Genomic DNA, 27,427 nt, shown 5'->3' with positions numbered 1-27,427 from the left:
CTTCATCAGAAGCTTCTCATAAATACCAAAATAGATATAGGTATAGTAAAAAAGGCAGTATTTTCCTTATTGAAGAAGAAAACTAGCTTGAATTGTACTTATTCATTTGCTCATTCGTTCATTTAGCAATCATGTACAGCCTGCTTCCTGTAACTACGAAGAGCTGCACTCACTTTAGAAAAATGAAAAAGTGACAGTGGAGATGAAGGGATAATATAATTCAAAACATTTACCTTCTTCGTAAACTTGTTTTATGGCTCTCAATTCTTCAGGTGTCCTTGAGGCAATTATTTCTGTCAGCACTTTTTCATTTGTCCCAGCTCCCTGTTTGGAAATTTATTTTTAATAGAGAATGGATGTCAATAAGATTAAATAAAATTATTTTCCTAGAATAGGTGTTACCCAAATTGCATAATTATATAATATGTAAATTATCCAACTTAATATTCACTTAATTGTATGCAAGTTATTAGTTATAGAAATAAAAAATTTCCAATTAATTTTATTTCCAAAGACAATGTTATCCTTTTTTGTCTATGAAAAACAATGCTTATTGCATGTAATATGACACATAACAGATTATGTAAATTTGTAATTTTATCAGTTTCGTTCTAAATAGTTTAAAAGTAAAACATGTTAATGAAACATGAAATTTAAAAGGCTGAAAGAGTGAAACTGAAAGTTTGACATAAATTTATATGGAGGAGCACTGATACTTAAACAATCTGCATCTTAAAACCCGTTGCCCTCAAATTAAGTTCTCTATGGAATTTCCAATTCTGTACCAAAGAAAATAATAAATGTAGCATTTCTTCATTATTAAGAACTGTATCAATACAAAGGAATCAAAACATGCTTTCTGAATTTTTGGAAAATGCAGATGACCCTTGAACAATGTGTGAGTTAGGAGCAATGACCGCCTCCCAAGTTGAAAATTTGTAGATAACTTCTAACTCTCCAAAAACTGAACTACTAAGAGTCTACTGCTCACCAGAAGCCTTACTGATAATAGTCAATTAAAATGTAAGTACATATGTATTACATACTATATTCTTACAATAGAGAAATGTTATTAAGAAAATCATAAGGAAGAGAAAATACAATAACTATACTGTAATGTAAAAAAATCAATGTATGTTCAGTTCAAGCCTGTGTCATTCAAAGGTCAACTGTAATTTTAGTTGGTTTTCCTTTTTCTGATTATAAAAGTCTATCTACACTACTAAATTAGAAGACAGAAGCAATACTAGAGCTGAACTTAATTTTTAAAGTATATTTAAGTCTTATTCTCTTTATATCTCTGTATCTTTTACAAAAATCAAGCACTGAAAAACCTATGCTTCTGCTTCTGGCAGAATTTCAATTACTCCTGACATTTGAGAAGTACTCCACCAAAAGGCCATTTCCCGATATCCTGAGATTTTGTTTATTCCAAAAGAAGCACTGTAGGAAAATGAAGCCCAGAAATGCTGAATAAGCACAGAAAGGCTCCTAACTTGAGAAGCCCTCTTCTCCTTTCACTCCATAAGTAACAATCCCTGTGCTATACTATCTCCTTGTTGTTAAATCTCACTTCATTTTCAAAATCTACCACTGATTGTACTACTTCCTGTCCCATAAGTCTAAACAAATGTTTCAATGTAGTCATATATATGTAATATCCCAAACATCAGTAAAGGGAATATACATTTAGTTATTTGCTACAATGAAATTATAACCAGATTATCAGCTACTATTTTAATATTACATATATTATTTTAGTATTTAGAAGTATAGGAAAGAAGGAAAGGGTATTAGAAAATTTCTCCTGGGGATCCCTGGGTGGCGCAGCGGTTTGGCGCCTGCCTTTGGCCCAGGGCGGGATCCTGGAGACCTGGGATCGAATCCCACGTCAGGCTCCTGGTGCATGGAGCCTGCTTCTCCCTCTGCCTGTGTCTCTGCCTCTCTCTCTCTCTCTCTGTGACTATCATAAATAAAAAAAAAAAAAAAAAAAAATTTCTCCTATCTGAAAATTCTTTCTGTATCATTTTTTTAACTTAAAATGATTAACAGTATTATTGTTTCATAATCAGGCAGCTTTCTACTTTATTTATTTCTTAATTTTTAAGATTTTATTTTTTCATGAGAGACAGAGAGAGAGAGGCGGAGACACAGGCAGAGGGAGAATCAGGCTCCCTGTGGGGAACCCAATGTGGTACTCGATCCTGGGACCCAGGATCACGACCTGAGCCAAAGGCAGATGCTCAGTAAGTGAGCCACCCAGGCATCCCAGGCAACTTTCTATTTTTAAAGAGAAAATACTTAACCTGTAACATTTTTTTAGTAATAAATTTATTTTTATTGGTGTACAATTTGCCAACATACAGAATAACACTCAGTGCTCATCCCGTCAAGTGCCCACCTCAGTGCCCGCCACCCAGTCACCCCCACCCCCCGCCCTCCTCCCCTTCCACCACCCCTAGTTTGTTTCCCAGAGTTAGAAGTCTTCCATGTTCTGTCTCCCTTTCTGATATTTCCCACTTATTTTTTTCCTTTCCCCTTTACCTGTAACATTTTTTAAACACAGCTGTAAATTAGAAAACAGACATGAAAATAAAGTATGGAAAAAAAGAAAAGAAAAGAAAATATGGAAAGCTACAAAAAATATTAAAATTTTAAATAGCCACTATTATTGAGTTAACGATAAGTTAACTCTAAGTGTAATTACCAACACAAAATAATATTATAATATTATTCATGATAGGTATGTTCCTTTTACTAATTCTTGTACCTTAAGAGCATGCTTCAGTTCATAGGCATCATAAAGCCTAGAGGGTTTCATCAGAGCCACAATTAATTTTTCAAATTTTCCAGTCAGTTCTGATTTCAGGTCATCCAGAAGGTCCTAAGTCACAGAAAATACAAATTTGTTAACCAGGCAAAAATGTTAAGGAGATTCTTCTTAAATATAAAGCATAGCCCTTTGCTCTAATGAATTATTTATGTTGCTATCTCTAAGTAGAAAAAGGGCATGTGAGTTAAACAAAACCTCACAGTTCTGAATAATGTACTTTTGACATCTGACTTATAGCTTAAGCCAAGTGAAAGCCACTTATGTGTCAAAGTATTTGTTTTTAAGAGATGTTTTTCTGAACTTAACAGCTAAAAAATGAATAAAAATAGCTTAAAGATAGTTTATAAATACTGTTCTGAGAAACATGTGTACCTTTAAAAACAATTTTCCCAAAATAGATCATAAATGCATTTTTACAAATAACAAAATCTGGCCTATCATACCTAAAGAGAATTTTTTCTCTTAATATCTATTAATATTCTAATATATAATGAATTATGTTTATAATTATGCTCCTCACTACTGAGAAACAGCTGCTACTATGGAGAAATTGTGTATATAATTATGAAAAGAAAAGCAGTATTTCCTATTCATCTCAGTTTCAGCACATAGGAAACCAGAAATTATATTTAGAATACTCTTTTTATTTGTTTGCTTTGCATATGTTCCTTATTTAAATGATGAACAGAAATTTCAGGATAACAAAACTATGTTTAAGCTTTTCATATATGCAATAATTCATCTAAGTAACAAATTTAGTTTTCACTTTGAGCTGTTAATCAAATAAAAGCATTTAAATCAATGAATTAAAAACTCATTTATTAAAATACCAATCCACAAGGAACCAAGACTGTGACTCCGTCACAACAAAACAGACTATCATAGAGGTGCACATTTAGAAAATTGCTAATCAAACAATCCTGAGTGGGAAGCAGGGAAGAAGAGAGGCAGCTATCACCATGGGATCTTTTGGCACTTCTGTAGCATCAAGCAAGGAAAAATAATTATGGAGATAAGTTGGGTGAGCACTGTAAACCCAACAGCTGATAATCAAGAAACTTGCAAAGAGAAAAGGAATAGTAAAGTCAGAATAATGGAATAATGTTTACAAAAGAATATTCATAGAATTCAAACTAGTCTTAAGCCATAGAGGGGCTCTCACGTTCTAACTCAAGATGAGGCGCAGTCTTACCCTGCCAAATAGAGTTTTAAAAGCCGCGGCGATTTCCTGGCGCTGAGCATTACTGCGGGATGTCAACAGAGTCAAGATGCTCTCCTCATCAGTGCCTGCAATTTATGTTCAAAGAATTAAATCTTGGCTCCCACATGCCCACTGTCTCAAAAACCTTTGGGACCAGCTCGCTAGTCACTTTGATTCCTTACTTCATAAAATAGATTTCATTAAATAATTTATTAAACTACAAAATGTACAATACATAACATGTTATATTTTCAATATAAAATACCCTCCCCCTTCCTGATGTATTTTGTGAAGTAGGAAGAAAAATACTCCTAACTTTTTAGAAACTTAGTGCACCTAGTTTTTCTTGCAACAAATAGTTCCTTAAACAATGGATATTCACAGGGCATATATTAAGTGTTATAGGAGATTAAGAGAGAAGAAAGATATAGACCCTGGTTTCAAGTTACAATTTAGAGTAAAAAAATAACAAAAACACACAGACAACCTTGAGCTAAGGCAGAATGTTACAAGTGCCTTAGGAGAGGTCCAGGTGTTGAATTGGGTTTCAAAAGAGGTTCTCTTGCTGATAGGTGGAAAGAGTTTTGGGAAAAGCTTCACGGAGAAGGTGACACCCAAAAGAGTCATGAAGGATGGAAGGGTTTTATCAGGCAATGATATAAAGAAAGACGACAGGCTTTTAAAATGAGGGAAAAGCGGGACGCCTGGGTGGCTCAGCAGTAGAGCATCTGCCTTTGGCTCAGGGCGTGATCCCAGGGTCCCAGATGGAGTCCTACATTGGGCTCCCTGCATGGGGCCTGCTTCTCCCTCTGCCTATGTCTCTGCCCCCCCCCCCCTCTCTGTCTCTCATGAATAAATAAATAAAATCCTTTAAAAAAGAAAAATGAGGGAAAAGCTCAGCAGTAGGAAAATACAGGGTTTCGTGAATAGCAAATAACCCAGAACGGCTGGGTCAGAGAACACAAGGAGCGGTAATGTGAGCTGAGTCCAACAAAGTGGGCTGGGTTACTAATGAAGACCTTGCATGGCCAGAAAGCTAATGCTAATCCTGCTACAACAGGAAATCTCACAAGATGTTCAAATGGAGAGTTGATGGGGTTAGAGCCAAATTTGAAGAAAGCGGATCCCCACACATGGACACAAGTGTAGAAGGAGCCTGAGGACAGAGGATCAGTTCTGTGTAGAAATCCCCAAGATGAGAGGTTTATACATGGCTAGACAGGAGACTGGGGAAAGAGAAGATAGTTGAATGTAAGAGACTGCAGGACTAGACATTCTTAGGAATGTCTGCTGATCCACTTGGTCAGCTACCTTCCAAGTAAAGCTGAAAAGCCAAAAAACAAAGAGGCCAAATTTAACTTCATATTCAGTTCAGAGACTGAATATTAGGGATGATGAGTCATATTATTTTGTGACCTTCATGTATCTTCTCTCTTTCTATACATTTCAACTAAAAATATTCTAAAATTGATCTTACTGTAAATTAGTCACTTTTTGTTTGGAAAAACAAATGTCTTTTTTTTTTTTTTTTTAAGAACAAAAGAAAGGTTGAATTTACCCAGGCCTTTCATGGCCTTCCGAAGAACTTCTGCATCAGCCCGCTCATCAAATCCAGGGAAGGGAGTCACGGTGCCTTTAAGAACCTGAGACAGGAAACACAGTGATTAGTTCATGGCATGACTAATACGACAAAGCAAATAATAACAAAGCAACCCATTGCTCTATATCATGTTCAGTCTTTAAATAAATTTACCATTTGATAACCCCATTTAAAATGGGAAGAGGAGGGGATCCCTGGGTGGCTCAGCGGTTTAGCGCCTGCCTTTGGACCAGGGCGTGATCCTGGAGTCTCGGGATCGGGTCCCACGTTGGGCTCCCTGCATGGAGCCTGGTTCTCCCTCTGCCTACACTCTGTCTGTGTGTGTGTGTGTGTGTGTCTCATGAATAAATAAAATCTTTAAATAAAATAAAAATTAAATGGGAAGAGGACAACTTACAGTTTGGATTAGCAAACTGGCCCACCTCTAATACCATTAGTGGTAAGTCTGGCTCCCAAGGCCCTCTTCTCTTGGGCATCACCCCCAGTGTCTAAGCCCCAATGACACCCCTGATCCACAAAAGGCACTTCCTTATAGGATTCCTTCCATTTAAGTCTCTTGCCACTTCGATCGAGGAACATGCTGAACCTTCATTAAAACTTCACTAAAACTTCATTAAAACTCCTACCCTAGGCATTCAACTCAAAGCAATACTCTTACTACATAACTTGTCATTTACTCCTGTTTCCTTATATTTACTTAGGAATTTTAAGATAACCTGGTGGAGCCTGAAAAGATATTTGATAATTCATATGCTAAATCTTTGAGTTTAGAATTTTATATTGAAAGTATATTGGAAGACATTCTTCATAAGGTTTCTTGTTATACTGATTTTATCATGTGTAATGCTTTTAATCATCAAAATATTTTAAAGTTTCCTCCTCAAAATCTGTAATATCATTAGTTCTTTAGAATTAGAAGGCTTTATCAATACTGAGTCCTAAACTTTTATCTTATGATAAAAGGAGGATCTCAGCATTCACTTTTACTTATAAATACTTTTAAAGTCCTTCAAAACTCCTGTTAAGGTTCTATGTAATACTGAAGAGGGGCACCTCGGTGACTCAGTTGGTTGAGTGTCCAACTCTTGGTTTTGGGTCAGACTGTGATCTTGGGGTCATGAGATGGAGCCCTACCTTGGCTCCACACTCAGCAAGGAGTCTGCTTGAGACTCTCTCTCCCTCTCAGTCTGCCCCTCTCCTTGCTCTCTTGCATGTGCACACACTCTCTCTCTCACTAAAATAAATAAATCTTTTAAAAAATAAAAAAATAAAACTGAAAAAAAAACAGCTATAAGGGAGGGAAGGTTGAGAATGCCTGTCGGGTTTATAATCATGTGTGCTTTATTATGAATGCATAGAAGCACAACCACCTACAAGGAAAAAATTTCTGGCAGTTTCATATGGTTCAACATAAGTTGATTCATATCTATGAATCTAGATTAAGAGAGAAATTGATAAGATTTGAGAAAACAGTATTCCAAAATTGGCAAGGAATAGGAAAGTCATATCTCTCAGATCACACTGTAGTTTTCCTCCGTTTAGTGGGACCACTTTAAATTGACTATGAAGACACCATCAATGTATCATCATAAAAAATGAATAAATACCACATATGCTTTCAATGTGTGAATTTAGGATTGACTGGTAACTTAGTTCCCCTGTCTGTTCATTTACTCAATAACCATTTTTTTTATTGCTTTCCACATGCCAAGTATTGTACTAATAACTAGGAAAAAATGATACTCTCTAAAGTCAAAAGAACATGACAAACATGTAAATAATCTAGTACAGTAGAATATATACACACACAGGCTTCATCAGGGTACATAAACACATAAAGGAGGTACTAAGCTGGGGAGAGTGGAAAGAAAAGATACCAGGAAAACTTCCCCAAAAAAATCTCTTGAAAGTTGCCTGTGATTTTCCAAGGCAAGTTCAGGAAAATAGAGAAATACAGGAAGGTATAACCCAGCATGCATAAAAACATGAAAGGATGAAAAAATCTTGCTTTCGACAAAGGGTTAAGAGTCTGAACAGAATGAAACAAGTAGTAAGTAGGCACAGAAAAACAAATGAGGGGAAAGTCATGGTGGGAGGTGAGGGGAAGCTGGAAAGCCATGCTAAGAAGTGCCAACTTTATCCTGTAGACAAGGGGAAGTCAGTAGAGATGTTTCAGTAGGGAAGAACAGTGTCAGCTCTGCACAGTAATATTACCAGGGCAGCAGTGGAGATGATGGAATGGACTATGCAAGAGTGGAGACAGTTAGACTGTTTTAAAGACAACTAACACAGAAGAAGATAGGACCTGATCAAAGCTAGTAGCAGTGAAAATGGAAAGAAAAAAGACAGGAATGGAACCAAAGCAGAAGGGAACCAATTAGGATGATCCCTTTTTTGGATAGGGAAATAGGACGACTGGTTTTACATTTCTCCCCAGTAGGCATACTGGAAGAGAAGCAGGCTGTGTCAGTTACCATAGCACATAGGTGGTAACTGGAGCTGTGTGAGGAGGCTATCGTAAAAGGGTGGGGTGGCAAGGAGAGCCAGCAGAAAAGGGAAGGTCACCTCCAATCAGAATGGCAGCTAAGGGCTGCCTGGGTGGCTCAGTCAGTTAAGCATCTGAATCTTGATCTCAGCTCAGGTCCCCTTCTCAGGGTCATGAGTTCAAGCCCCTGCACTGGGCAGCTAATATTTGCTCCATGTGGCAATGAGCCAAACATGATGTTCAGAGCTTCACATGGATCATCTCATCTTACAGATGAAGAAACATACTGACTTAGAAAGGTTTGGAAAATCATCCAAGGGAACCTCAAGCAAAGTAGCAGAGCTGGTACTTGAATACAGGCCAGGGGACTGCAGGCTATTAATCATGATGCTGCATAGACATGATGCTCCCAAAGGCAAAAAGAAAATCTCCAAAGAGGGTGATGGCATGGAGAACCCAAAGGAGAAAAGTGTTCCAGGAAGAAAGGAAGAAAAGGCAATGTCCAATATCACAGAGAAGTCAAACAGTAGGTGAGAGTGAAGAGCATGGGCCGGATCTGGTAAGGACAAGGTCTATGATAGCGGTAAAAGCCTGATTGGAGAACACCAAAAAGTGAATTGTCAGGCAGAGCACCTCCATGAACTCGGATTTTACAAATGATGGGTTAAAAAAAATGCTTTTAAAAACTCACTCTAACAAAATACTTTATCCAGTTTATAAGTCTATGGAGTTGCTAGCAATAGAGAGGTTAAGAACAGAGGAGACAAGAGAGATTTGCCTTAAAAAGAGATCTGACCACTGAGATTGAAGGAAATGAGGTGGAAGAGGGAAGGAAGAGGAGTATCCTCAGAATCTCGGCTACTAACTATGAAGAGGAAATAACTGCTGGTTGTATTGTTGAGAGCTTTCTAGAAATTGGGAAGCACATGCTACATTCCACACGATCCAAGTCACTGTCAAAGCGAGCCAAAGCCACGTAGTGGTAGTAAGAGACCAGATGTGAATCACAGATGTGAGTCACATGGGCAGAAACCTTGTTTGGACATCCTGTCCAAACCCCATTCCTGCCCACACAAAATTGTCTGCAGTAGGCCAATGTGACTTTCCATGACTCATACAAGAGGGCTTTTCCGTTGTCCCATAGTATCCACTAGCCTCAAGTTAAACATTTATACCTTACCAGGGTTAATTCCAACCGTAAGCAGATACTGTTCCTTCACCCAATCCTGGTCCATCCTTAATCACCTTCATTCCTTGCCACCAAGGCCTGATCAAGGGGATTATTATCCCAGACAACTATTATTCTCAGACAATACACGGCCAAAACATAGAATTTGCTTTTTTAACTCTCACCTTCAAAATTATCCACTCTGCTAGCTCTATAATTTTGTTGGCTTTTTTTGTCCGTTTATTCTAAATAAGAAAGTTCTTTCCCTTCAAAGACTAGGTATGCCAAAATAAAATGAATAAAATTAAACCAAAAAAACAAAGGAAGGGTTGCTTTCATAGACAGAATTTAAAGAAACAGGAAAAAAAATACAGAAACAACTTAGAATTTAAAGATGAAAAAAAAAATTTAAAGATGAGAAAACTTTCACTTGTCTAGAACATTTTATTTTTTTAAGATTTTATTTATTCATGAGAGACACAGAGACATAGGCAGAGTTAGGAGCAAGTTCCCTGCTGGGAGCCCAATTCAGGACTTGATGCCAGGACCCCGGGATCACACCCTGAGCTGAAGGCAGATGCTCAATCACTGAGCCGCTCAGGCACCCCTGTCTGGAACATTTTAAACTGAAGCTTTCCTGAAGGCAGAGAAGAGAACTAAACCCTCTTTAAATCTAAAACCAATACTTAAACATCTATGCAATATTCCACATAATACTAACTAGGAAGACAGAAACCATGAAGCAAACCAGTACCGCTGAGCAACTGCTAAGCAGTCACCCAGTGATTTTTAAGTACGGTTCTTCTGAGGCTCCGGTGTCACAAAAAGCCTCTGGAGAGAACACCAAGAAAAGTGGGGAAAGGGGAAGTGGAATGACAAATGAGCTCTCATTCCCCAGTCACAGGAGTTCAGGTCCTATCTGATGTACACAGTACAGGCCCATTAATATTTCCTATAATAATGGGTCCTACTGATGAGCAAAGAAAAAAATTAAAAATCACTGTACCAAGGAAAATAAAATGAGCAAGAAAAGAGGGGAAAATCAGCATGACATGATTATTATCTAAGTTGCGAGGTAAAATATATAACAGGGGAAAAAAAAAACAAAAACTAGGGGCGCTTGGGTAGCTCAGTTAAGCATCTGCCTTCAGCTCAGGTCATGATTCCAGCGTCCTGGGGTCAAGTTCCCTGCTCCCTGGGGAGCCTGCTTCTCCCTCTCCTGCTCCTCCCTTCTGTTCCCTCTCTCTCTGTCAAATAAATAATTTTTTTAAAAAGTTTTAAAAAAAAAAGAAAAAAAAAACTAGAACCTCCAAGAAGACAAACAAAAACACCAGGGGGTGAGAAATAAGATCTCAAGCCCTTAATTCATACCTTTGCTCCAATTCCATCAAAAACAGTGAAAGTCAAGTCCAAAGTCTTAAATTCATATTGGCTTTGAAACATTGCCTTTGATCCATTTCTTAAAATCAAGCGTAAGGGGAAATAGCATCACTATAAATAATTTAAGTTATATGCACAGAGGTAGAAAAGAAGTTTTGATAATGAAACAAAGATTTTACCAATATGATTTAGATTTTTGTTGTTTTTTAATGCTCCCATGACTATGACTCCCTGCCAGTATAAAAATGCCTTCCGTTGGCAAATACCAACAAATAGAAAGTTAAACTGTCCATGAATAATGGTGATCCCTTGAATTAAAGTAGGCAAATGCATTAGCCTCCAATGAGTACACATTTGGCGTGGGGGGGGGGGGGGTTCTGTTTTACCTAATTGTTCAACTGAGCATTCTATGAACAGTACTTGAAAAGCTGTATCACTAACCAATTCATTCACCAATGTTTCAGAAAACAAGCTTACAGATTTCTCATTTTAGAGAAGAGTACATGGATTCACAATTTTTATCTCCTTTTATATCTAAACAAGGGGCAGAAATCTAATAAATATGTCTGGTCCTACACAAAGGTAGGAAATGTTAGCCTCAAATCATCTTAGTTGTAGGAAGAGAAATAAAACAAATAAATGAACTACAAAGGTGACAGAGTATTTAAATATCATATAGGCAGCGCCTTCTAAATGTTTTATAAGAACTCAAATTTAACAAATCTACTGTCTTGTAGATTTGTTAAAATCCCACCTCAAACCTGTATTCTTTTCGTAAAAACACAAATAAATGAACTACAAAGGTGACAGAGTATTTAAATATCATATAGGCAGCGCCTTCTAAATGTTTTATAAGAACTCAAATTTAACAAATCTACTGTCTTGTAGATTTGTTAAAATCCCACCTCAAACCTGTATTCTTTTCGTAAAAACACAAATGAACCATGCAATTAAGCAAGCCACTCTTCTTGACTCTGACCAGATCTTTCACCATCAACTATGACCCCACTCATGCATCCTATTGCCTACTCTCTCAGTCCCCTCCTATCTAAAGTTCCAACCTCAGTGTCCATGGAAAGATGAATGGATAAAGAAGATGTGGCTTATGTATACAATGGAATATTACTCAGCCATTAGAAACGACAAATATCCACCATTTGCTTCAACGTGGATGGAATTGGAGGGTATTATGCTGAGTGAAATAAGTCAATCGGAGAAAGATAAACATTATATGGTCTCATTCATTTGGGGAATATAAATGATAGTGAAAGGGAATAGAAGGGAAGGGAGAAGAAATGGGTAGGAAATATCAGAAAGGGAGACAGAACATGAAGACTCCTAACTCTGGGAAACGAACTAGGGGTGGTGGAAGGGGAAGAGGGCGGGGGGGGGTGGGGGTGAATGGGTGACGGGCACTGAGGGGGGCACTCAAGGGGATGAGCACTGGGTGTTATTCTGTATGTTGGCAAATTGAACACCAATAAAAAATAAATTTATTATTAAAAAAATAAAGTTCCAACCACTGCTTAGCTTGTCTTTAAGATTTCCCTGTGATCATAGCAGCAGATTCGTAAGTAGTCTTCCAATATCCAGCTTCTCTCTCTTTCCCTCCCACCCCCCTGCACCACCATGCAGTCTCTGCGGCCCTCAGAAATGCAACGTCACACTGGCACAGGGTGATCTTTGTTAAATACAAAGCTAACCATGGCACACCCCAACTCACAACTCCTTGATAGCTCTCCTTACCTACAAAATGGTTCATATTCTCTAGCTCCTTCCAGCATCCCTTTCCAAGACAGGGCTCCATCTACCCACCTGATGGTAGCTTCACTCCAGCAATACCATACTCCTGGCCAAGCCAAACTCCTTCATATTTCTGAGCATTCATCTTTGCTGGTGTTGTCTCTACAAATAATGTCTTTCCTCCCTGTCCCATCCTATGGCTGCCTGGTAAGTAACCTCAATTTTCCCTTCTGTGAAATTGAAATAGTAATACTTCCTTCTGAAACTGTATTATGAGCACTAAATAATGCATAAACAGACTTAGCAATGCATCTGTTATACCAATAAATTTTTGTTCCATTTCCTTTTTTATTTCCCATGTCTAACAATACCTGGTACATAGTGGGAACTCAAAAACTTCACACGTTCATGAATGCATGCATGAATGGGAAGCAAAGAGAACAGTTAGGAACAAGTGTCCAAAGAAATGATACCAACTAGAATATATATTCATTCTAGTAAATCAATTGCATATAGGTTTACATATTATATAAACTACTAAACATACTATATAAACTACTAAAACTATACAAACCACTGAAAGGCTGGGTGGGTCCAAAAAACACTTAAAGCAAAGATCTTAGGAACACTAGTTTTTGTAAAGATCAACAGTTTTAGATAATATACAGGTTATATGAATAAAATTTATTTCAGAAATCGATCTAGGATGTAAAAATATTATATTCCTATCACTTTAAATTTCTAAGTCACTAAAACAAAACAAAACAAAACACAGATTGCCCAACTCACTAGCTTGCCACCTGTGTCCAGGGGGACTAGATCTAGATAAGGCAATTAAGCTTTATTGAATGCTAATGAACTGCCCAGTGACTTGTAAAGCAGCCAAGCAATTTGGGATCTAGATTTTTCTCAGCATCCAAAATGTAAACAGGAGTCAGAGGTATCAGGAACTGAGAGACAGTAACCCAAAGACCCATAGGTCATGGGTAAACAGGTAATCCTAATCTATATTTTACTACAAAGAAATGTGGTATATGTATACAATGGAATTTACTCAGCCATCAGAAAGGATGAATACTACCATTTACAATGACATGGATGGTACTGGAGGGTATCGTGCTGAGTGAAATAAGTCAATCAGAGAAAGACAATTATCATATGGTTTCACTCATATACGGAATATAAGAAGTAGTGAAAGAGACCATAGGGAAGGGGGGAAACTGAGCAGGGAAAAATTAGAGAGGAAGACAAACCATAAGAGACTCCAAACTCTGGGAAACAAAGGGCTGCAGAAGGGGAGGTGGGTAGGGGGATGGGGAATGGGTGAAGGGCATTAAGGAGGGCACATGAGATGAGCACTGGGTGTTATACTATATGTTGGCAAACTGAATTTAAATTTAAAAAGGTTAAAAAATATTTTACTATATATAGATAATTCAGGCAATTAAAGGCTCTTTGGCCATTCCTTATTAAAGATCTTGAACTAGCTTGAACTCAAATTTAGCACAGTAGAAAATGTCAGTGATCCAATAATATAATTTATCATTCATTTAGCAAAATTTATTCTAAAATAACAGGTTCCAAATCAGATAAATACAAAATCATTCAAGTGAAGGATTTTAAAGCTATAAAAAAATGTTATCCAGGAATCATTTATATGTAAGTACATTTGTAATCCATATTTTTCTTGTGTGTCATGGAGAAGATACAGTTAACCTGTGTGTTCTCTTTGAGAAAGACTGAGAAGCCTCGTGTTAGACTACTTCTCTCCATGGTAATAGTTAACTGGTAGACCCCCATGTTTCAATGCTAGTGGATGAGGGTTAGGACCAGAAAGAGAAGGGCGGAGCCCAAGTGGTGGTTATTTCACAAATACCTCCAGCTCTGAAAGTATTTACCCAGTATGATAATATAAAGCACTTTTTTATGCAGTTCACAATATCTGTCATGGCTTTGTCTCCCTATACTGATATTATTAAGGTAAAATTTTAAAAATTTGCATTGATATGAATTTATTAATTATAAGATAAAAATGTATAATTTATATAACAAATAAACAAAAAAACATCAATATAAATATACACAAGAGTACAAAGCATCCCTAATATTTTTTATATAAAAACAGAAACTTCAATTATCTATCAAAGATCAATCAGTCAATGCTTTCTCATAAAATTCTTAACAAGACAGCCATGGCCATGAGCTACATATATAATTGATTCCTGGATCTCTGCAGATTGGCAGGGCGATCCCTAGGTCAAATAAAAAGACAAAACACTGGTATGGAAGGTACACTTTATAAACATGAAGAATTACTGCTGTGGGAGTCTACATTTTAATCCTTCAGTAAATAAGAGATAATATTTAATGATATGTTTTAAACTGATGAAATGTGCACCTCTAAGTCTCAGGCATCCCTGGTTCCCATAACCACAGGTCAACAAAACGTGCTACCATAGAAACCATTTGAAATCTAACACTGAAACTACTTCAGCTTTCCTACAACTACGCTGGGGTCCAAGGGAATTTTTTGACAGTAGAAGTGCAAGTCTTTAATGTGGGCATCCTGCATACCATTAAATGTATAAGTATAAAAACAACAAAACTCTATCTTAATATTAAACATTTTAACAAAATGTTTTACTTTCATGATTTCCAAGGAGAACAAATAACAAAGTTATTACAAAATTCAACACTGTAGCTTTCTTAACACTATTTGCAACTTTTATGACTACTAAAAACTGGTTTTGGTAGAAAACAGTCCTGGAATTATACTGTGATAGAGAACAGACACCTAATTTTATAATGCAAACCACCATTCTCCCAGATTTTCTATATATAGCAGCCTTTAAACTTTTCATTATTTGAAATTACTAAGTTCACAATTTGAAAAACCTGTTTGTGCTATTTGGAGTCCACATAATTAAAAGGAATTGATTGAGAAACTTCAGACATCACTGGGTCAACTTACAAAAGAGATTCAAGAAACAGCCAAATGAGCAAGGATAAAGGGAATTATTCTTTGATGTTTGTTCAATCATCATGTACATCACCACAACAGCATATCAGGATAAGAAAAAACAACTCTTAGTGAAGGAAAGTTAATTCCACATAAAAATATCCTTTACATGAGAAGAACCTAAACCAAAGTTTCCATTTGAAGTAATATGAGAATTGGCTTCTTAAGTGAAAATGAGGAAGTAACTAACAATGAAAGCACTGCACAAATTTAATAAAGTTACCAAGTCACCATAAACCTCCCATTTTCTCTTGGAAAGGACCTTGAAGCCTTACTCAATTTTGATGTCAGTTTTGTTTGGATCTTTTTTGTTGTTGTTTTAATAAATGAAGAGTATAAAGACAGCATTGTCTGAGCAGTTAAGATACTGGTTTTAGAAAAATTATCTGGACTCTGACAAGCCAGTTTGATTGCTGAGATCTATAAAATTGGTTTTGCAGTGGAGTTGTTAGCACTGATATTCTATTCACAAAAGACTGTTCAACAGTCTTTTTTTTTTAAGATTTTATTTATTTATTCATGATAGATATATATATAGAGAGAAAGGCAGAGACACAGGCAGATCTCCGGAGAAGCAGGCTCCATGCAGGGACTTGATCCCGGGACTCCAGGGTCACACCCTGGGCCAAAGGCAGGCGCCAAATCACTGAGCCACCCAGGGATCCCCCCAACACAGTCACTTTTAAAAAGAATTCTGTATGGATCCCTGGGTGGCTCAGCGGTTTAGCTCCGCCTTCCACCCATGCGTGATCCTGGAGTCCCGGATCAAGTCCTGTGTCAGGCTCCCTGCATGGAGCCTGCTTCTCCCTCTCTCTCTCTCTCTCTCTCTCTCTCTCTCTCTCTCTGTGTGTGTGTGTGTCTCATGAATAAAGTCTTTAAAAAAAATAAAATAAAAGACTGCTGTATGAATGATTTTTTTCTTTCCCGTATTTTCGATAAATATTAAGAAGAGCAAAGAAGGCCAATATTAGGTAATCAAATTCTGAAACATTCCCAAGGCAAATTCAATTTAGAACTCGTTCCACGAGTTGGTTAAGAAAAAACAGCTCTTCTGTGTAATCTTTTGCTTTGCTGGGGGCGGGGGGGGGGGGGGGGCGAAGCAGTGCCTACAAGGAACAGTTCCCTTCTGTAAAACTGGGTTGAGCAACTGGAAAAAGCTCACCAGAGCTCTACTGGAAAAAGCCATTGCCCACCCTGGGTATTAAAATAACACAGGAAATGGTAGGAAAGGAGGGGAGAGGAGGGGAAGGAGGGAAAGGAGGGGAGAGGAGGAAAAGGAGGGGAGGGGAGAGGAGGGAAAGGAGGGAAAGGAGGGGAGAGGAGGAAATGGAGGGGAGGGGAAGAGGGGAGAGGAGGAAGAAAAGGAGGGGAGAGAAGGGAAAGGAGGGGAGAGGAGGAAATGGAGGGGAGGGGAAGGAGGGGAGAGGAGGGGAAGGAGGGGAGAGGAGAGAAAGGAGGGGAGGGGAGAGGAGGGAAAAGAGGGGAGGGGAGAGGAGAGAAAGGAGGGGAGGGGAAGGAGGGGAAAGGAGGGGAAGGAGGGGAGAGGAGAGAAAGGAGGGGAGGGGAGAGGAGGGAAAAGAGGGGAGGGGAGAGGAGAGAAAGGAGGGGAGGGGAAGGAGGGGAAAGGAGGGGAAGGAGGGGAGAGGAGAGAAAGGAGGGGAGAGAAGGGAAAGGAGGGGAGAGAAGAGAAAGGAGGGGAGAGGAGAGAAGGGAGAGGAGAGAAGTGAAAGGAGGGGAGAGGGGAGAGAAGGAAATGGAGGGGAAGGGAGGGGAAGGAGGGAGGAGGAGAGGAAGGAGGGTAGGGGAGGGAAAGGAGGGAGAGGAGGGAAAGGAGGGGAGGGGAGAGAAAGGAGGGGAGAGGAGATGAAGGAGGGGAGGAGGGAAAGGAGGGAGAGGAGGGAAAGGAGGGGAGGGGAGAGAAAGGAGGGGAGAGGAGGGAAAGGAGGGGAGAGGAGAGGAGAGGAGGGGAGAGGAGAGGAGAGGAAGGAGGGGAGAGGAGGGAAAGGAGGGGAGGGGAGAGGAAGGAGGGGAGGGAGAGGAGGGAAAGGAGGAGAGAGGAGAGGAGGGAAAGGAGGGGAGGGAGAGGAGGGAAAGGAGGGGAGGGAGAGGAGGGAAAGGAGGGGAGGGAGAGGAGGGAAAGGGAAGGCAGGCAGGGAGGCAGGCAGGCAGCCCGAGAAAGGCGGGGAACAAAGCGGCTGTCGCCGCCCGAGCGCCAGGAGCGCTCCCCGCCCGGCTCGGTTCCGCGGCGTCTCGGGACCAGCGCGGGCCCGACAGTCCCTCGCGGCGAGGGGGCGCCCAGAGCCCGCCACGTCCCCCGCGGCCGCGCCCCACGGGCCGCTCGCGGGCAGGTTCCGGCGGGCACGACGCGGGAGGAGCCGGGGGCGCAGCAGCGGGGCGGGGGAGCAGCTGGGCCGGTTCCCCGGAGGCACCTCCCGCCGGCCCGCACTCCCGGGGCTCGGACGAGCCCTACGGCTCCGGAGTCCGCTCACCACGCGGGCGGACGCGCGCGGCGCCGGGGCGCACGGCCGTACCTGTGCCATGGCGACTGCTCGGGTCCAGGCCGGGGGATGCCAAACTGCAAGACAGACAGACAGACACGGCGGGTTTAGCGAGCCCCAGGCCGGTCCCGCCCGCAGCCCCCTCCCCCGAGGCAGCCCCAGCCCCGCTGGGCGAGCACTCACCCGCGGGTGCCACCGGGACCTAAGCGCGCCGAGCCTCGCAGGGAGCCGGGCCGGGCCGGGGACGCGAGCAGAAGAGGCTCGGGGCAGCGGCTGGGAGCGCCCTGGGAGCAGCGGAAACGCCGCCCGCCCGCCGCGCCCCTCCCCTCCCTCGCACCCCGCGGCCGGCCCCGCGAGCCCGGCCCGCCCCCGCCCCGGCCTCAGTGCGCCTGCGCGGGGCGCCGCCGGTCCTGGGCCGCGCAGCCGGGGTGCGGCCGCCGCCTGGAAGCGGGAGGGGGCGCTGCCGCCCGAGGGCCGCGGGAGGGGCGCGGGGACTGCGGCGGGACTCCGGGCCGCGGGCCCCTGGGGCTCCTCCCCCGTCCGTGGCCGCGGGAGCGGCGGCCTCGGCTGCTGCGTCGCTGCCCGCCCCGGCTCACTTCTTGCAAGGCGAGACGGTCCCTGCGCCCAAGGACAGGGCGGCAATGACCTTGGGAGAGAAAACGGGTGAAGCTTTGAGGACCATTTCCCGAGTGTGTTTTTAAGCAAACAAAAAGGGTCCGTGGTTACTTCTTCGACGGGCCTCTCTGAAATGCATGCAGCGCTTTGGCAGCCTGTGTGGGAAATTTCAAAACCCCTGCCTGGGTCAGTTCCCATTTTACAGACCAAGCCTAGACCTTTAATGAAACTTAACTGTGAGCTATGGTCTGTAGCAAGTATGAATAAGGGGGCAGCCGGGGGGGCGCGGCGGATTAGCACCACCTGCGGCCCAGGGCGTGATCCTGGAGACCCAGGATCGAGTCCCACATCGGGCTCCCTGCATGGGGCCTGCTTCCCCCTCTGCCTGTGTCTCTGCCTCTCTCTCTCTCTCTCTCATAAATAAAATATTAAAAAAAAAAAAAAGAAAGAAATATGCGTAAGTATAGGAGAGTGAGAGACAGAGACTGACTCCGGGATACTGTACCAGGCTGGTACAGGAAAAGAAAAGTAGCGCCCTTCTTAGGCTCCCTGGTGTGGGCAGGAGAGGCCCCAGGGCAGGGGCGACCAGGCCATAGGAGATGGTTGCAACACTAGACGAGATAACATACTCTCAGATGAGAAGAGCAGTGCTGTGGAGATGTCAGGATAAGAGATTAGAATCTAGCCTGCTTTGAGGAGTTAAAGAAGTCTTGTCAAATTAAATGGAGAACTAATGTGATTCTTTTTTTTTTTTTTGTTTAATGTGATTCTTTGTATAGAACGTTTCATTTGCTTTCACGTGTGAGCCACATGTTTAATCAGAGCCTGACAAAGTCGCAGCAGAGTGGTTGTTTACTGGAAAGGAAGGCAAAATTTAAAAGTATGTGGAGCTTGCAACATACACGTTACCCCCCCCCCCCTTTTATTAGTTGCCTTTCCTCTTCTCTGGGAGCCTCTTCTCAACCAGGCCAACATCTCTGTATGGCCCCCCAGCTCTCCACTTCACAGCTCCCATGACATTCTTGACAGGCTCGTGCGCCTGAAGGCAGCCCTTTCTCTGCATCTTTCTCTCCTCACTTATGCTTTTTGCTTTCTTTGTGCCTTTCACCACGTAGCTCCTGTAACTGGCCTAGAGCATTCTCCCCCCCCCCCCCCCCACACACACACACATCTACCTGAACTCGATTTGTTCATTGTCTCTCTTTTCCTACTCTCAGAGTAATGAAATTACATGAGACCTAAAAATCTTATTGATTCTATAGGGAAAGGCCCATCATGGGTTAATGACTTGCTCTGTGTCCTGCAGCTAAGCTCTGATAGAACTAATGAATTATGAAATCCAGTGTCTTACATACCCCAGTTAGTATTCTTTTGCTTCCACTTACACTGATTTATTCAACTCCTACTCTGAACCAGACACCGTTCTAGGTGCTGGGGAAAGGATAATGCAGTAAATGAAACAAAGTAGGTCATACATTCTGATGGAGGAGACAGGCAATAAACAAATATCTATTATGTCCAGTATGATAGCTACTATAAAGAAAATAAAGTAGGGCTAGGGACTAGGGATGAGGGGAATATTATTTTTTTTAAGATTTTGTTTATTTATTATGAGAGACAGAGAGAGACAGAGACAGAGACAGAGAGAGAGAGGCAAAGGGAGAAGCAGGTTCCATGCAGGAAGTCCAATGAGGGACTCCATCTCAGGACTCCGGGATCACACTCTAGCCAAAGGCAGATGCTCAATTGCTGAGCCACCCAGGTGACCTAGGAATATCATTTGGCAAAGGTGATTTTAAAGCATTTCTTGAGGAGAAACGGAATTATTATAATTTAATTGCATTTGATAACTATGTACTGGGCACCCAAAAACCAAAACAGGAGACAAACTACATCATAAAAGAAATGCAATCAAAATGCAACCGGTTTCAGAGGAGGGACCGCTAATGGCTTGTCAAGGAATTCTAAAAATTGAGATGACATTTGAATTAGGCTTCTAGGGAGGATATTTTGTCATTCAATGAAGAAAAAAAAAAAAGGATGATCTCTGGTTAGGAACAGCAAAACCAGAAGGAAAGTGCTTTTTTGTGCGGAGAGTGAAAAGTGCATAGAGAGAAACTGTGACTTAGATGCTGCTTTGAATAGTATATTTAATTGATGGATTTTGAATGAATGGTTTTTAAACTCCTGGGTATAATAAATAATGGCCAGTAAGGAAATTTCCTTTACTATCTCTTAAAAACAGTATCAATCATCCATTTCCAAAAGTCTCTGATCAGAGTCCAAAAGTCATTCTCAGAATCTCCACCAGACCCTCCAGTTATTCATTCATTTTCCCAATTAAGCTTCTCTTTCATGCATTTAAAATTAAAATCCTTCTCACTCAGTGTGTTCTCTTAATACTGTGTTAAATTTAAGTATTGCATAACAATTTGGGGTTGATTGTTATACTGTTCTTGGGAACAAATAATAGATTTCATGGCAGCCCCGGTGGCCCAGCAGTTTAGCACCACCTTCAGCCCGGGGATCAAGTCCCATGTCAGGCTCCCTGCATGGAGCCTGGTCTCCCTCTGCCTGTGTCTCTCTGCCTCTCTGTCTCTCTCTCTCTGTGTCTCTCATGAATAAATAAATAAAATCTTTAAAAATAATAATAATAGATTTCAGCTATTTTCTGATAAGATAATTGGGTTGCATTCCTACCTAAAATTTTCTTTTCATTGAGGAAATACACCAAAAGTCAAATAACTGATTTACAAACAAACTTTTGAAACTCAATTTGTTTGTAAACTCAGGATTTTCCACTTTCACTCTTGCCCTCGATTATTTGGATCATTCGGGAACTAGCCATTTTATCCTAAACAAGTCACTAAGCTTCCTGATGCTGCAATTTCTACATCTGTCAGCTCTAATATTTTGATCATATATCTATTGACCTACCGTTTTCCTTGAATATAATGATCCATAAAGAGAGAGAAAAATGAGTAATGGGCTTTGCATAAGTTAGTACAAGAAAACTTTTTCCTCATTTTAGAAGAGTAGGAGTCTTGTGTTTTAAAAGACTATATATTTTCAACTAGCCTACTTTAAAACTTGATTTTAGGGGCACCTGGGTGGTTCAGTTGGTTAAGTGTCTGACTCTTGATTTCAGCTCAGATCATGATTTCAGGGTCATGAGATTGAACCCTGCATCAGGCTCCTTGCTCACTGCAGAGTCAGCATGAGATTCTCTCTCCCTCCCTCTGCCCTTTCCCATGCACAGGCTCGCTCTCTCTCCCCCGCTTAAATAAAATCTTTAAAAAAATAAAATAAAATTGATTTTGTTTAATAAATATAGTTGTTATAAATTGTGATTACTAAAAGGAGAAAGGGAGAAGACAGGAACATGAATTATAATAGGCAGAGGAAATGAGAGAATGCCTATGGAGTAAGGCAGGAGATAGATAAAAAGGGAAAGTAGGAATGCCCTGGCTCTCACACTAGAGCTGGAAAGAGCACACCCACTGAGGTCAGGGAGAACTAGGTTCAAATCCCCACTGTGCTGCACACCAGGCATGTGATCCTAGGTTTCCTTATCTAAATTGGTGGTTACCAGGCACCTAGGTAGCTCAATTGGTTGAGCTTCTGCCTTTGGTTCAGGTCATGATCCCAGGGTCCTGGGATTGAGCTTCATATCTCTCTGCATATCTTTTTCTTCCTCTCGCTCTGCCTGCTGCTCTGCCTGCTTGGGTGCATTCTTGTGTGTGTGTGTGTGTGTGTGTGTGTGTGTGAGAGAGAGAGAGAGAGAGAGAGAGAGAGAGAGAGAGAGAGAATAAAGTCTTTAAAAAATAAATATTAAAAAATAAAGTAGTGGTTAGAAAATAAATAAATTAATTAATTAATTAATTAATTAATTAATTAATTAAATAAAGTGGTGGTTGGGATTAAATGAGCTAATTTGTGAAAATGCCTAACAGTTGGTTAGATTGGTTTCATTCATCCATGGCTCTACCACCCAAAAACTTTATAACGCTCAGCTCCTATTCTGAGGACTCCGTCCCCACTCTCACAACGAAAACAAAATTAACCTCCTTGGTCCCACTGCTCTACTGCCACAGGGCCTGTCCTATCACCAGCCAATTCAAGCCTGGCAGGCCTCTACTTTTGGGAGCCAACCTGATGATTCCTGGTGCCATTTCCCTTCTGCCTCCTGTTTTTCCCTCATCCAGAGTCTTCCATCTGTGGCTCCTATTGACATGCAGCTAAACTAGACTCTCCTCCACATGCAGGCCTCCGTGGTCCCCATGGGATGGTGCCAAGGACTCCAGAAGCACTACTTGAAATTTAATTCAAGCCATCTACCTGGCCTCAGCTCGTCCACCCATGAGAAGTGCAGGTGCATTCCTCTGCAGATTTTTCCCTGTTGCCCCCCTCACTTGTTTATCCCAGCAGTGACACAGGAATGCAGCTAGCATTCTAGTGGTTTCCCCATCCTTGTACTTTAGATCTCAAGTGATTATAGTGTCCTTAGGGAAAATTGGTTCAGACTTACTTTCAGAATCTTGTCCTGAGCCAACAGTGTTAAATTATTAGAAGACCCTTTAATCTCCCCTTCCTGAGATCCATGTGCACACCAGAAATTAAAAGCAGAGACTCCTCAGGAGGCGTTTAGCTTTAGATGTCCTTCCACTGTTTTTATTTAAAACAATATATGAATTTATCCAGTAAAATGTAAATCAACTTCCTTAGCAGGAAACTGGAATGTAGGTCGTGGATAAATAATTAGGTAAAGAAAATTCTCAGAAGAATCTTTCAGACAGGGATGCCTGGGTGGCTCAGCAGTTGAGCATCTGCCTTCGGCTCAGAGAGTGATCCTGGAGTCCCTGGATGGAGTCCCACCTCGGGCTCCCTGCATGGAGCCTGCTTCTCCCTCTGCCTGTGTCTCTGCCTCTCTCTCTCTGTGTCTCTCACGAATAAATAACTAAAATCTTAAAATAAAATAAAATTTATTTTTAAAAAAAGAATATTTCAGACAATGTTTTAAGCTTGATTGAAATCTTCAGAGTTATTAGCAATAACACACAGTAAACATACTCAGCCTACTTATAAAAGGCTACTTTTTCTAGTTTATTACTGAATCCCCAGCACCTCGCATGGTGCCCAGCACTTAGTAGCTGCACATTGAATATTTTGAAAGAATGAGTGAATGGATGAATGAATCCATTGTGGTGTGCTGTGGGGTTTTAATGTTTAACAATGACTGCTATTAACTGCAAACCATTGATATTCAGGGTGAGGAAGATTGAAAAAAAAGTTAAAAGGAAACCTTGTAAGAGAATTTTACCAGAGAAATAGATAATATTCTCAGACAAGAATTCTGAATTCTGGAGACGACTTATCCCTGGGTGGGTAAAGTTTTGTTTTATGACATTACTAGTGTGTGACCTTGGACAATGATTTGATTTTTCCTAATTTGGGGTGGTGGTTAGCATTAGATGAGCTCATTTATTTAATGCCTAAAAATAACAGGAAGACTGGTTTCAATTTCTCATCCCTCATTCTCCTTCCAAAAATCTCTCACCACTAAACCCCACCCTCATTTTCCATGCTGATGATTCAGTCCCCCTCCCATCCCACTCAAAAACCAAAATTAAGTCCCCTGAATCCACTGCTCCAGGGCCGTAGGCCTTTCCTATCAATAGCCAACTTCTCAGCACTCACCTCCAGCTCCAACCCACTCCTACTCCTGGGGTAAGTTTATGGTCCTCTCAGCATTGGTTACTTTATCTGGGGTTTTTCTCCACTCATTCAACAAATTAATTGTGTCAGACCCTGGCACTGAGAATACAGTGATTTAAAAAAAAAAAAAAAAAAAGATGCACAGGATCTGTCCAGTTAGAGCACGCAGTCAAACAAAGTAAAGGAGGTGACACAGCAGAATTCCACTAACATTGGGGTAGAGGTAAGAGAGCAGAAGGTAGGTTTATCCAAGGAAAGCCTTCTCAGGGTGCGTGTGTGCCTATCTTCGAAGTCAGTCAAACAGGGATCAAAGCTAGAACTATAATACCCCATTCCTCCCCCACTTTATGCCATCTTGTTACTTGTATAAAATGAGAATGAACATTCAGAGCAGAACAACTGAGGAGGGATTTTGCCTGAGAAAGGGGAGGAAGAGGACTCACTCTCTAAAAGATGCTGTAACAGTCACCCTCACACGCTGGACACTGCCATTCTCCTCTAAAATCTTCCAATCTAATCCCCACTCCCTGACAGCTTCCTCCTGTCTTCCACATTCTCGCACCATTCCAGGCCTGTCTCCTATGACTCTCCGACATGATGCAAACCTCTACTTCCTCTCTTTACTCCCAGCCTACCAACCTTTCTCCTGCTTCTGTCTTTTCTGCCCAACCCCCAGCCTGTCAGCAGACCTAACAGCCACCATCTTGTCATTATTACCCCCTTCACAGTCCAGTCTACTGTCTTCACATGCCCCAATGACCTGACCACGCCATCACGTGCCCCATATGTGGGCTGCTGAGTGTCAGTGGACATAAGCAATCATACCACAGATTGGCCCTGCAACAAATTTGGGGTAATCAGTCTCAGTGGGACCCTCAGCATTTCTTAGCAACCCTTGAATCTGTCCTTGTGCAGCTCTTTTTCCACCCCTCATGATACTGATTTTAGTCTTCAACTGTACTTAAGATCCTAGCCTTCCCATCTCTCCCAGCAAATGGCCTTAATTCCTGCTTAACAACCCCACTTGCCCTGAATTCTCATCCTTCTCTCGCAAATACATCATGTCCACACCCATTCTTATGGCCCTTCTCGCTCAGAGGAGGAGAAGCTCCTCTTCCTACCTGAGGTTTAAGGTTCATTCCCCAGGATTATGACCTTACACTTATCTGTATTTAAATCTTTTCCCTCCACTAGCTTCTTTCTTTCAGCCCAAATTAACAAAGCTGTTTAAATCAGGACTCTCTTAGTTTAAAGTGACAGAAACCCAATTCAAGCCAGCTTACCCTAAAAGAGGGATTTTTATAAGGTGTCCAGCAAGATCCTTAACTGTAAAAAATAAGAACCCATTCTAACTATCGGAAGCAAGGAATTATTAAAGGGTTTTTAGGCACCTTGGCACAATGTCTGGCAAGACTAGGAGATCATCCTTGGTGGGCACGCAGGCTGGACAACAGCCAAATCTCACTGCCGGCTTCTCCATGCAGAAGCTACCACTGGCAAACTAATGCTGGGCATAGAACAAACCTGCTAGAACTTCAGCCCTATTGCCCTCTTAGATCTCACCATGCTACTCTGCCAAGATCTCCAGAAGGTGAGTTCCGTGGAACATTTGTGTCCTTACCTTGCTTGAAGTGGTCACACCACAGTCATACCAGGCACATCTCTTGACAAAGTCTGGGTTCCACTGTGGTTGAAGAGCCTGGCACTACATTCCCCAGAATCCCTTGCTAGAGTTTGTCAAGGAGAAGCATTTGCCAAGATTTAGAAAACAGTAGAGGTGAGAGTTGCACTGGGGGCATGGATGGACACAAAATTCCTCGCAAGTTCCTGAAAAGGTCTGGTGAACCGGTGGTTCCCAGCGTAAGGCTGCGGAACAAGACAGTCAGTTGGGCTTTCTGAGGATTGCAGCAGCTCCCTGGCAATGTCCTGAGAACCCCTGCTGTCTCTGGCACTTCAGAATGAGGCATTCACTGGTGGCTTCCCTGATCTGCCCTGCCATTTTTCTAGCAATTGGGGAAGCCACTAATACCTTATATTAAGCTTTTCGTAACTATATTAAACAGAGTGGCCTTTCTTTTCTCAACCAAACCCAGATTGGTTCAACTGAGTTGGAGCCTTGCCAAAAATAAGCGTGTTGCTGCATAAATTTGGCAGTTACATTAAAATAACATAAAGGAGATGCCATCAGCAAACATACCAGGAGACATCAATTTGGGAGATGTCTACAGGGTGTGGGGGGGTGGCTTCTCAAATGTCCCCAGGCCTCACAGAAGACATGCCCAGGTTCGTGGTGATGACATTTTGTCTATTTAGGGCGAGGTCCTGCCAGATTGATCTAACCGTATCAGTGTGACCCCAACAGCATATGATCTTTCCCTTTCACAAACCACATGGATCTAACCTCTAAGCTCTGGATGATTTCTTTTTCCTGCCACTATCAGGAGCCTGCTACTTTGTCCTCAATTTTCCTATGAGATACCCAGTGGCTTTGCAACTATACGCAAGGTTTAGAAGCCAAGGGCTACTGAGTAGGGCAGGTGTGGCCCAGCCCTGACAGAGTTACCCTCTCCTGAATCAGTCTCCCATGGTCCATTCTGACTGGTACAACCTAATCATATGCTCTCTCTAGCCTCAAGGGCTTGGAAAGTAAGATGCAGTTTCAACTTTACGGAAGTAGGAAATTTCACTCCCACATTAAGTTCACAGGAGGAAAAAAAAAAAAACAGAAATGCCAATAAAGGGGAAGTAGGATAGATGACATGCATATAGCTCTCTCTGTCTCTTTTTTCTCTCTCATACACCAGCTTTCTCCTTGTGGCAAAACATGGCTACCATTACCTCAGGATCACATTCTTCCAGCTTTATAAAAGCTTTCTCTCCCAAGTTGAACTTGGGAAAGTTCAACTTGGAAAACTCTGATTGGACCCTAGTCACACCCCCCACCATAATCACATGATCTGGTAGAGAATTTCCTAGAAGAGATTATTTTTGTAAATCAGGGTTTCTCAACCATGGCCATTATTTTTTTTAAGTTTGTTTATTTATTTATCCATTTGTTTATTTATTTTTTAGTAATCTTTACAACTAACATGGGGCTTGAACTCACAAGCCCAAGATCAAGAGTCACGTGCTCCTCTGAGTCAACCATGGCACAACTGACCTTTTGGGCT

At 41.5% G+C, this 27,427-nt stretch overlaps 1 protein-coding gene across 2 annotated transcripts in view; it reads right to left on the bottom strand.

The window, feature by feature from the left end:
- The window catches only part of ANXA5 (annexin A5), a 42,697-nt gene that overhangs the window by 12,209 nt on the left and 3,061 nt on the right, over nucleotides 1–27,427 (bottom strand). The window contains exons 1-6 of one of the 2 annotated variants that reach the window (XM_072755331.1): nucleotides 18,111–18,289; nucleotides 17,961–18,004; nucleotides 5,593–5,677; nucleotides 4,026–4,120; nucleotides 2,771–2,884; nucleotides 234–324 (exon numbers count right to left, since the gene is read on the bottom strand). In XM_072755331.1, coding sequence (XP_072611432.1) covers nucleotides 234–324; nucleotides 2,771–2,884; nucleotides 4,026–4,120; nucleotides 5,593–5,677; nucleotides 17,961–17,969 — 394 coding nt within the window. In that variant the 5' untranslated portion in view covers nucleotides 17,970–18,004; nucleotides 18,111–18,289. Of the gene's footprint in view, nucleotides 1–233; nucleotides 325–2,770; nucleotides 2,885–4,025; nucleotides 4,121–5,592; nucleotides 5,678–17,960; nucleotides 18,005–18,110; nucleotides 18,290–27,427 lie in introns of those variants that run through there. The other variant, XM_072755332.1, reaches the window with a different exon arrangement.

The sequence above is a fragment of the Vulpes vulpes genome, chromosome 4 (assembly GCF_048418805.1).
Source record: "Vulpes vulpes isolate BD-2025 chromosome 4, VulVul3, whole genome shotgun sequence".
NCBI classification, from domain to species: domain Eukaryota; kingdom Metazoa; phylum Chordata; class Mammalia; order Carnivora; family Canidae; genus Vulpes; species Vulpes vulpes.
Note: the sequence above shows the minus strand (reverse complement) of the source record. Positions and strands in the feature narration are given on the sequence as shown.